Source organism: Natrix helvetica (assembly GCF_964273705.1).
Source record: "Natrix helvetica genome assembly, chromosome: 6".
NCBI lineage: Eukaryota > Metazoa > Chordata > Lepidosauria > Squamata > Natricidae > Natrix > Natrix helvetica.
Genome location: NC_138553.1, coordinates 58,720,878 through 58,733,116, shown reverse-complemented (window position 1 = coordinate 58,733,116; position 12,239 = coordinate 58,720,878). Strand labels below are relative to the sequence as shown.

The 12,239-nt window shown below is 36.8% G+C and overlaps 1 protein-coding gene across 10 annotated transcripts in view; it reads left to right on the top strand.

Annotated features, from left to right (window-relative positions):
• The window catches only part of SAMTOR (S-adenosylmethionine sensor upstream of mTORC1), a 78,774-nt gene extending 67,189 nt beyond the window's left edge, over window positions 1-11,585 (top strand). For all 10 annotated transcript variants that reach the window (XM_081957461.1, XM_081957458.1, XM_081957465.1 and 7 more), the window contains exons 3-5: window positions 3,862-4,026; window positions 5,699-5,813; window positions 8,419-11,585. In XM_081957461.1, the coding sequence (XP_081813587.1) occupies window positions 3,862-4,026; window positions 5,699-5,813; window positions 8,419-9,048 (910 nt within the window). In that variant the 3' untranslated portion in view covers window positions 9,049-11,585. The remainder of the gene's footprint in view (window positions 1-3,861; window positions 4,027-5,698; window positions 5,814-8,418) is intronic.
• Window positions 11,586-12,239: the final 654 nt, after the last annotated feature.

Below are 12,239 nucleotides of genomic sequence, written 5' to 3'. Positions count from 1 at the left end.
CATGCTTTCTAATATGTATATAAAGCCATTAGTGAACCTACTTTATGAGATCTGTGGCATAGACCCAGGAATTTTGTAAAGGTAATTCTCAATTTACAACCACAATTGGGACCAGAATTTCTGTTGCAAGTAAGGCAGTTAAATGTGCCCCACCCAGTTTAATGTCCTTTTTTGGCACAGTTGTTAAGCAAATAACCACAGTGGTTTTTTTTTAAGTTTTTTATTTTTTCATTTTCATAACATATAATCACATGTATACAATTACATAGCCAACATCGTATTGTATTATTAAATGTTTACATCAATTTATCTTACTATCAACTCCCAAAAACGATTATTGGCTCTTCTGCTCTCCATACATCATATTTGTACCTTATCCGTCACTTTCTTCTCCCTCTCTCCTCCCCCTCCCTACCTCCTTTCTTCCCTCTGTCATCCTTCTCTTCTCCACTTAACCTTCCTCTCTCCTTCTCTCTTCCCTTTCTACTTCTCCTTTCTCTCCTTCTCTTCCTCTCCCTGCCCTCTCTCCTATCCTTCTTTTCTTCCCTTGCCCCTCTCCTCTGCGTCACACTCTCCCTCTCATTTGCTTGGTGTATTTCAGTTTCTGAGCGAGCTCCATTTTATGTTGATGGTATTTATAATTCCTTTTCAATATACATATTGTCAGGCGTTCTAAATACGATATATGAAATCATCAGAGACCAAGGCAAATCATCCTAAAAGTTCCATTTTAATCATACAGGCAAGTTAGCATGTCTATGGAATTCCAACTCTAATGTTCTTCCTGGAATTCCACCCAGTTGAAAGTTCATGATCTATCCCCACACCCACAAATCCATCACATGTTCCAATCATCATCTTCCACGCTGGCATCTACACCCCTCTGTTTCCGGTCAGGTGCCGAGGTGCGGAGACAAAAGATGACCTTTGTTTCTATAAAAGAATGTCAACAATACATTCCACAATCCTACTACTTTCTATTCCCCCCTCCCAACTACTACACTAATGAAACAGCATAGGAAATTAATAAAAAGTGTGGCTGGCCAAAGATCCTAAAAAGAAACATAACTACAGGCCTGACACATATTTAATTTTATCATATATCTTCCTCCTTTTTTTAAAGAAATAGAACAAAAAAGTATACATATATAGTCATTGTGTCTTTAACGCTCCCCCCCCCCCCCAGCATAATTTTGGCCGAGATGAAGACCTGGTTACAATTCCCAGCTATTATCATTATATTTATATAATTATACATCCTTACACGCCCCCAATTTGTGCTTCTGTCTTTAAATCCCACTGTAAGTGGAATTTCCTACTGTAAGTATATTTTATGTTCCCTCTCCATTTTACCATATCTTGGATTAGGTCACCCTTAATTATCTTTAAATAACAATCCTTACTGTTCAATATTCATTATAATTCCCTTAATCTACTATATAGAATAACAAGCGGTACACATCTCACTTTGTTCATCATCTTAAAAGTTTTATATATGTCCATGTTTCATATATTTTAACCATGCTTAATTGTACTATTGTCATATTCAATTGATTAGCAACTCAGTTTAATTATCATGTATAAAAGAGAATCACAAACCTCTGCTTTACAATCTCCCCATCTCAGTTTCATATTTGACTATATATTTTAACCTTTGTTTAATTATCTTTCCAATATCATATTCAACCAGTTAGCAACTCCATTTTATTGTCATATTTAGGAATAAACCCCTTATCTTAGCTTTGTATTTTCCCAACAATTTCTAGTATAACAATTTCTAGTTGTCTGATTTTTTCCTAGTAAGTCTCTTGTCCCACTTCTCTGTTCCTGCCTTCTCCCTTTTCTTTGTTTTGACACATCCACCCTCTTCAATTTTTCCCAAACCACCGTCAGAAAGTTCTTTTATATTTCTCTTTGTTGGGGCGTAACCTCCTACTTCAATTTTCCTTATGCCACTTTCAACCTCCGAAACATCTTTTGTCTGGTTTTTATTCCCTTTTGTTGGGATACATCCCCCTTTTACAATTTTCCCTATACCACTACCACGCCCTATGTAGTTTTTTGTCTGCTTTTTATTTCCCACCGTTTCTACCCCCTTCATTATCTCCCCCACCACCACCTTCTTCTTTAAATACTTGCTTCTCTGGGTTCAGAATTCTATTTAGGCTTGATTTTAATGTTATATGCATATTTTTTATAATTTCACGTAGTTCTTTAAATTCCCAGCTTTCCATAATGTTCAGTTCCAAAATTGCAGTTAGTTATACAAATCTTATTTCGAAGTTCTGGTCCACCTTAAATTTAATTAATTCAACTACTGTGAAACCGGAAAAGAAGCTAGAGCCATCTTAATCTTTTGCAGAAAGAAAGGGGAAAAAAACTTTTGTATTTCCTGGTTCTTGATTTTGTTATTGTTTTTTTCCTCTTGCTACTTTTCACCTCTTGTTCGATATATTAATTGGAACAAGCTTGCATACAGTCACAACTCGGGTATGTTTCTTCTTCGCCTCCTGCTTTTCCAAGTTCTGATTTATGACGGTTAATTAGAATTTCCCACACAGGCAAGATTAAATTATCAGTTGTCAGTGAGGAGATAGGAGTTGCTTAAAATAGGGCGAAGGAAATCTTCACACTCCTAAAACTCCTTTAAAAAAACCAATCTTTTCAAGTCCAAAACCAAATTTAGAGTTTGTGTTTGAGTGGGTTTGTCACTTCTTTACTTTCTCCAAATTATTTCCAGAAAATAGCTCTCTTTTGGGCTGGTGATTCAACCCTTCATTTTTCCCCTTCTTTCTTTTTGCAAAAATCCTGATCTGTCCATCAATATTATTTATGCTCTCAAGGTTCTTTGCCTTTTCCAAATTCTATTTTATAACTGTGGGTTAATAGATCTTAACAGGCTTTCATCTCGCCTTTGCACGCTCCTGTTCAACTGCATTTGGCCTGGAGACAGCTTCTTGTGCAGCATGTTGTCATGCTGCCACCCCGGCTCCGATTCAGAGGGCAAATCTCTAACCTACGAGGGACCTGTTGCACTCCCTCTAGGTCTGATGAGACACTGCCCCTTCTTCGCTCCCCCTCCAGGGGGGTTCTGATCCCAAAATGGATCTCGGAGACAGGGTTCATATGAGCCTCTTCAGAGCTCAAATCCTCCATGTCTGTTCAGCTGGAGAACTTCAGGTTGAAATCACAATAACCACAGTGTTAAGTGACTTAATCAGCCTTTAAGAAAATCTGGCTTCTTTAATTGACTTCGTTGGAAGCTACCTGGGAAAGTTGCAAATGGTGATCATATGACCCCAAGATGCTGCAATTATTGTAAATTACTGCTGGTTGCCAGGCACCTTAATTGTGATCATGTGACTATGTGACAGTCATGTGAAAGGACTGGTCGTAACTCACTTTTTTCAGTGCCATAGTAATTTTGATCGCTAAATGTACAGTTGTAAGATCAGGACTACCTATAGTCTTTACCTTGCAATCATATTAAAGAACTGACAGTTTAAACATTGTTTTTAATTCCTAATGAAGAAATATACTGTAAGTGTTTTCTAGAAAGAGTAACTTGCTATAGAAAATAGTGCTGAAGATGCATAGGGAAGAAAAACAATGAAAGAAAAGGGGGAAATAATTAGATCCATGCAATTCTACAGTACTGCATGAGTCACTGAAAGAATTGTACAATATTGAACAGTTTCTGTGGTTATTTTAGCATTTAGCCTAAATCTAATTGTTAATTTTGTATGCATTTTGATGAAGTATAATTAAATTACACTATTGTAATGTGGAATAATTACAGTGTTTTAAATCATGGTTATAATAGGCATTTTTTAAAAAGCTATCTGCCTTTCTTTCCTTAAGCGTATCCCGGGAATATTTTCAAAATGGTGGAAAACGGAAAGCACTAGAAAAAGATGAGAAAAGAGCAGCTCTTGCTACTAAAAGCATTCAAACTATCAGCATTCATGCAAGTTCAAAAATGGAAGTTTCTACTGATAATTCAATCCATAGTTCTTTAATGGATGAGTAAGTATCTAGTTATGATGTGATTGTGAATAGGAAGTTATTTTTTGTAATTTACTTTGAAATTATTAACTTAGATAAATAAGACTTTTGAGCACTACTGTGCTTAATACATTAGTTAATTGTGCAATGTAGATTTTCTGTTTAAAACCAGTGTGATTTAAATGCTCAGCTTTGGTTGGTTTATATCTTCTCATAAAACATATACAACATTCTTATACAACCAGTTACTCTCTCCTATTAGGAATAGGTTTTATGGCTCTCTAACAACAATAAAAATATTTCAGAGTCAGGGATGTGCGGTCAGGGGAGGCAGGGGAGGCAGAGCCTCACCGCTCTCATCATGAAAAGAAAAAAAAGGGAAAAGGGAAAAGGCACACGTGGTCCGATTCCCTGCCTTCCTGAGTCAACATGAAGGGTGTCAGGGGAAAAAATGCCCTGGAGAAATTTGAGATCAATGGATCGGGCTGATTCCCTTCCGCATATCTTTTGAGATATTAAGAAAAATAAAAGTCTTTAAGAAGTATTCTAATTAATAAACAAACTTTAATAATAAAATAAAAAAAGTAAATAAAACAGAAGTAACTAATTGGTTACATTTTGATAATAAAAAGCTCCGGTTGCCAAGTTGGCAGCCGAACAAAGAAGAAAGGAATTCTGGAATGTGTGACGCATGCGCAATAAATCACTTTCAGATAACATTTTGTTTTATGACCTGCGCAATAAAGCTTTCTTAGTTTAACTCTTGAATGTCAGTTCATGCCTAGCAAACTTTTTAACATCGTGACAAAGGGGACCGTGAGAGACCAGCCTCACCAGCCATAAACCTCACCGCACGTCACTGTTCAGAGTTCATTGGGAAAAGCATAACTAAACTGCTACTAATAGATTAAGTACTCTTTCATATACCATGGCTATAATGTATAGAATTAAATTATTCTGAAGTAAGCAGATAATTTAGATGAAAAATATAGAACAGGCTTTTTTTGTTAGAACTCATATAATCATAATACGTATGTGTGTAGCTAGGCAAATAGCTTCTTATATTAGAACTTAAAAAAAACAGATTTTCTTATTATATACCATTTTTCGCACACCTCGGCCCATTTCTTCTGCAGCGGGCAAGACTTTCCTGAAGGCTTCTCTAGCCAATAACAGAGCTTCGGATCGATCTGGAACTCTCTTATTGGCTAGAGAGGCCTTCAGGAAACCCTTGCTGGCCTTGCCAGACAAAGAAGTTCCTGAAAGCCTCTGATAGTGAAAAAGGCTGGGGGTGACGCATGCAAGTGAGGTGAGTCAGTGGGCAACCCCCCTGAAAATAAGACTGGTGGCTTTTTTTGGTGGGGAAAAAAAATAAGATGGGATCTTATTTTGGGGGAAACATGGTACATAGTTGCTAAGTTGGGGGTCATGTTGCCAAATATGTATGCCATGAGCCAGACGTTCATTGAATCTTCCATATCTTTCAAAATTGACATGTTTAATCTGTTGTTTAAATAAAAACCAATTCAAACATTATCTTATTGATTACCTGAAAGATTAAAAATAAAAATATTTTATGCAAAATTCACTCATTAATTCTGAAACTGCAACATATTTACTATTTTAAATAGAATTTCCATGATTAAGATTGTGGGGATTCTGAGGGAGATTTCAATTTTTTTCTTCTACTTAGATTGCTACATCCTTCAGGAAAGATAAGATTACTTGATGTTGGCAGCTGTTTTAATCCATTTTTGAAGTTTGAAGAGTTTTTGACTATTGGCATTGATATTGTCCCAGCTGTTGAGGTATGAAATATTAACAATCCAAAACATAAAATGTATTATTTATTCAATGATTGCTAATTCCCTTTTGATTAATATCTGATAGTATAGTTTTTAGGTTGAAAGTGAGTATTTTAACAAATAGTTAAGTCGAAAGTATGGGGACACGACTGAAAACTTCAGCTTTACTAGTGTATATCTAAAGCCATTGCTTAAGTTATAGTGTGATTAAAGCTTGAGTACTCAGTGATGTGCTATACAGGTGAAACTCGAAAAAGTTCATTTATTTCAGTAATGCAACTTGTGAAACTAATATATGAGATAGACTCATGCAAAGCAAGATAGTTCAAGCCATGATTTGTCATAATTGTGATGATTATGGCTTATAGCTCATGAAAACCCCAAATCCACCATCTCAGAAAATTAGAATATTACATGCAATCAATAAAACAAGGATTGTACATAGAACAATATCGGACCTCTGAAAAGTATAAGCATGCATATGTACTCAGTACTTGGTTTGGGCCCCTTTTTCAGCAATTACTGCCTCAATGCTGCGTGGCATGGAAGTTATCAGCCTGTGGCACTGCTGAGGTGTTATGGAAGACCAGGATGCTTCAATAGCGGCCTTCAGCTCTTCTGGATTGTTCAGTCTCATGTCTCTCATCTTTCTCTTGGCAATGCCCCATAGATTCTCTATGGCAGCGATGGCAAACCTTTTTTAGCTCGCGTGCCATAAGTGGGAGGAGCTCAGGGGGTAGTGTGCGGGGGTGCCGCACCCATAATGCAATGCATGACCCCCCAGTGCGCATGTACGCACTAAAGATGCTCCCCCCCATTTTTGCATGGGTTTTTTGCCCTCCCCAGGCTCCAGAGGCTTTATAGGAGCCTGGAGAGGGCGAAAACAGCCTCCCCCCCCCCCCCCGGAAGCCCTCCGGAGGCTTGAGGGACCTTCAGGACGCTTCCCTGAAGCCTCAGGAGCAGTCAAAACCACCCTCCGAGCGAACCGGAAGTCCATTCCCGAACTTCCGGTTTGCCTGTAGGGCCGTTTTTTTGCACTCCGGAGGCTTCAGGGAAGCTCATGAAGTCTCCGGAGGGCCTTCGGGAGGGGCAGGGGAGGCTCTTTTTGCCCTCCCCAGGCTCCTATAAAGGCTTTGGAGCCTGGGGAGGGCAAAAATGGCTTTAAAAAAGGATGAACTCAGCTCGCCAGTGCGCACATGCGCGCTGGCCAGTTGACAGGGCACGCCTCGCGTGCCCTGACAAATGGCTCCATGTGCCATAGGTTCGCCATTACTGCTCTATGGGGTTCAGGTCAGGCAAGTTTGTTGGCCAATCAAGCACAGTAATCCCATGGTCATTGAACAAGGTTTTGGTGCTTTTGGCAGTGTGGGCAGGTGCCAAGTCCTGCTGGAAAATGAAGTCAGCATCCCCATAAAGCTCGTCTGGGAAGGAAGCATGAAGTGCTCCCAAATCTCCTTGTAGATGGCTGTGTTGATCCTGGACTTAATGAAGCACAGTGGACCAACACCAGCAGATGACATGGCTCCCCAAATCAACACAGACTATGGAAACTTTACACTGGACTTCAAACATCTTGCAGTGTGTGCCTCTCCATTCTTCCTCCATATTCTGGGTCCTTGGTTTCCAAATGAGATGCAGAAGTTGCTCTCATCAGAAAAGGGGACTTTGGACCACTGAGCAACAGACCAGGTCTGTTTTTAGCCCAGGTAAGACGCTTCTGATGTTGTTTGTTGTTCAGGAGCAGCTTGGCAAGAGGAATACAACATTTGAAGCCCATGTCCAGGATCCATCTGTGTGTGGTGGCTCTTGATGCACTGACTCCAGCCTCAGTCCACTCCTTGTGAAAGTCCCCAACACTTTTCAATGGCCTTTTCCTGACAATTCTCTCCAGGCTGTGGTCATCCCTGCTGCTTGTGCACCTTTTTCTTCCTCACTTTTCCCTTCCACATATCTTTCTATTAATGTGCTTTGATACAGCACTTTGGGAACATCCAACTTCTTTTGCAATTACCTTTTGAGGCTTTCCCTCCTTATGGAGGGTGTCAATGATGGTTTTCTGCACAACTGTCAGATCAGCAGTCTTTCCCATGATTGTGATTCCTACTGAACCAGACAGACCATTTAAAGGTTCAGGAACCCTTTGCAGGTGTTATGGCTTAATTAGCTGATTAGAGTGGGACACTTTGAGCCTAGAATATTGCACCTTTTCACAATATTCTAATTTTCTGAGATTGTGGATTTGGGGTTTTCATGAGCTGTAAGCCATAATCATCACAATTATGACAAATCACGGCTTGAGCTACCTTTCTTTGCATGGAATGAGTCTATCTCATATATTAGTTTCATCTTTTAAGTTGCATTACTGAAATAAATGAACTTTGGCACAATATTCTAATTTTTCGAGTTTCATCTGTATAGTTGGATTTAACTACACACCTATATTACCTGAAACCAACGCATGCTACTTGTTTAACTTAAAAATATTATACCCAGATAAAAATGATATTAAGTGATCAATGAAAAATTCTATTACTGATTTTAAGAATTATTTATCTTCTTATTTACTTGTATACCAAGTACATCATTGCATTTATATTTCTTCCCCCAGAGTGTCTACAAATGTGACTTTTTAAACCTTCAGATTCATCAACCTCTTCAACTTGCACAAGATGCTATTAATGCTTTTTTGAAACAGTTGAAGAATCCTATTGATTCCCTGCCCGGAGAACTATTTCATGTTGTGGTCTTTTCCCTCCTCCTTTCTTATTTCCCTTCACCCTATCAGCGATGGATATGTTGTAAAAAGGCCCATGAACTACTTGTATTAAATGGATTGCTCCTTATTATCACTCCTGACTCTTCTCATCAGAACCGCCATGCTATGATGATGAAAAGCTGGAAAATTGCTGTAGAATCTTTAGGGTTTAAACGTTTCAAATACTCGAAGTTTTCTCATATGCACTTGATGGCTTTTAGGAAAATCTCACTCAAAACAACAAGTGACTTAGTGAGCAGGAACTACCCAGGAATGCTATACATTCCCCAGGATTTTAACACTGTGGAAGAGGAGGAATTTTCTAATAATTCCTACTATATCCGATCAGATGTTGAAGATGAACAACTGGCCTGTAGCTTCATGGAGCTTCCAGATGCTCCTTATGATTCAGACTCTGGAGAAAGCCAGGCTAGCTCGATACCCTTCTATGAACTAGAAGATCCTATATTGCTTCTAAGTTAAAATCTGCTTCAGAGTACAGATTCCCTTTCCCGTAAAACCAATTTTGCTAAATCACCATCTATTCTGCACATGAAGCATTTACAAAAAAGAACTGCTAAAGTTTTTGAAAACTTGTTATTTTTTGTACTTATAAATTTTAAAACGTATTCTTGTATTGAAAAATTAATGTTTTATGCAGAATGGCTCATGCCATAGCATGAACAGAGTTTACTTAGTAATATTCTAGAAAGTTACTGTTCCCTTTCAGTGCTGTGAACTGTGATTATGTATTCTATGCTGATGTGCCCTGGTTTAATACTTAATGCTTTTGATTGAGATTCGTGATAGCATTTCTCAGAAGTTTGCACAAAATAGATGATATGCACTGTTAAATGTCTAAGAAATATATTTAGAAAGTTTTGTTAGCCTTGAACTTGAACAAAAGTTTTGCTTGAGTTAAAGTTGATCTGGTAAGTGAAAATAGCTCCAAAATCACTTCACTTAAGTTGTATTTGCAGCTGGAGCACTTTCACAAAATACAGATTCTGTTACCTGTTAAATCAGTGAATAATATATAATACACATAAACATAAACAGGTTTTTTTGTTATCATACAACTTGTGTAACCATTGTTTCAATTTCACTGCTTTACCAAATGTTTTTAATTAAACTAATGTTTATCCTAAACATACATAAACATTTTGGGAAATGGGAGTAATAGAAGATTGTTGCTTAATTCTTTTTCTAGATACTAGATTAAATAGCTAATCTTCATATAAAGATATGAAGTTCAAAAATTAAGATTAATTTCTTTCATTCTAGTTAAAAATGAAATAATAGATTTTGTTTTAAGAACAATCCCAACATTTCTGTCCTTAGCTGCCTCAGAAAGTTACATTCAAATATCTAAAGATGGCTTCCTGACTTAATAACTGATTAAATAATTTATGTTTGCAAATCTGAATGAGGATGTAGCCAATATAATTTGAAATAAACAAAAATGTAAAAATCAAAAGAGTTTTTCAGTTTCAGAAATGATATTAATATTAACCATTCATTTCAGGAATACCACTGCTTAGTCTGAAAGGTATTTATTTACAATGCTTTACCACTAATTTTTTTGCACTAATGTTTAACAACTGACTTTTAGGTTTGGTTTTTGCCTTATGTGTTGAGTAATTCATGGTGTAAATCTTATATGTTAAACCTTATCTAAATGCATTCACTGATGAGACCTGAACTAAATAAAAGACCACAATTTTTAGCTCCGAATCAGATTAGCAAATCATTTACCCCAGAGATGTAGCAAAAGTTGGGTGTGGGTGAACTATATATATATAAAGGGTCCTAGAAAGCTTGCAGCCAACATGCTACATCTAAGCAACTTTTTAAATGGCCTTTGAATAAAAGTATATGCTAGTCAAACAAAAGTTGCCTACTTCTAGTTAAAAATTTCTTTTAACTAGAATTTAAAAGCTTTCTCCTTTTATATTGTTGGACTAGTTTAAAAATATGTTAGCTTTATCCCTCTTCTCATAATAGTGTTTCCTGTTTATGTAACTAGAATATGCACGATGTACTGTTTAATTAGCAAAAAGTTCTCAAAACTACATAGTATGATGCATTTATGTTGTGTGTATGTATGTGGTAATGTTGTTTTCAACTCATTCTGATGCCTAATCCAGTTCAAGATATATGTAGATGAAAGAGCTTCAAGTTTAAAGGGTAGATATTGGCCAGTAATACCTGATGACTTTGTGAAAAGTATAATATTTTTCCTGAATGTTTGTGGATATGGTGATGTTTTAAACTACTTTCTATGTTTTACTGGATATATTTTCACTGGATATACAAATTTCAAGACAGCTACGTAGATCTGTCAGATGTTCCAAGAAGGAGGTTCTTAGAAACACCAAGGGGTTAATCTAGGGTTAACAAGGAAGACACCTTTTTCAAGTGTACCACAAAATGTCTCAATTTTTTCTTTTATGTTCTCAGAGCACATCAGGATAAATGTATTATATCAACAATTTTCTCAATAGTGTTGATGTATAATATTTCATTTAGTTTGCCTTTAATGATCAAGAGAGCAAAATTGCTATTGTTACATTATTAATAGAGAATTTGAGAATATAAAATCATATTTTATAACAAAAGCCATAATAATGGTTGGTTATATTTATACACAACCTTGAGAGCAACTGTTTATATAAATCAGTACTAACATAATACCAAAAAGGGATTTCTCCCACATCAACCAAATAATACCTTGCTCTGGAAGACACTGAGTTAGCATTCTGTGGATTGCTTTATTGGTTGTACCCTGATTTTTATTTTTAAATATGTTTACAAATTAGTGTAATGTTTAAATCTAACTAATAGTAGCTTATTCAACAACTTAGATTAAACTGACGTCTTGTACCTCTTTGGAAATATGATTAACGTTTAGGTCTTTAGGATTTTTATATTTCTGTGTTTAAAAAAACTAAATACCAAGCATCAATTGCAGTTCATTCAGTCTGGTGTATTTGCTCATTAAAATGTTGAACTCTTATGTACTTCCAGCGTCTATGAACAAGTTTGCCTTTTGTCATGAGACTAGTTTTATTTCTTTTGGTCAAATTATTAATCCATTTTCAAGGACAGAAATGACACTGGTGATGTTTAAACAATTTATAAAGTAGTACAATGAAAATGATTTGTAAAAAGGGTTTGCTGCAGCAGTCCCTCCCTCCCTCTTGTAATTCTTTGGTTACTTCACTGCCAGTGGATACCCCTGAAGGATGGCTTGCTAGCATCACAACAGCTGCTCCTTTTCTTTGAATACAAGCACACAGCTTGCAATGGACAGTTGGGATGGAGACTTTCTGAGTCACACATAGTTCTCCAGCATGCCTAATTGCAATCCCAACACATTGAAATATATCATCAAAATTCAGGACACAAAATAACCTACTTTTGACTCTGTGTGTGCGGTGTTTTGTATTAAAATTTACAGTGAGAATAGGAGTGAAAGCTGCTTCATTCCATCCAACCAAACGTTCTTTCAGAAAATCCTATTCCTTTTTTTTCTCTTCTGGTAAAATTATTTATGAATTAAATGCTCTTGACAAGTTCTTCTATAAATCTTTTGATCTTTGGATTCCAGCACCTCCCATCCCTTCAGTTTTTCCCACTGAAGCTGATCATGATGCAGCCTGATGTTCTGTGCT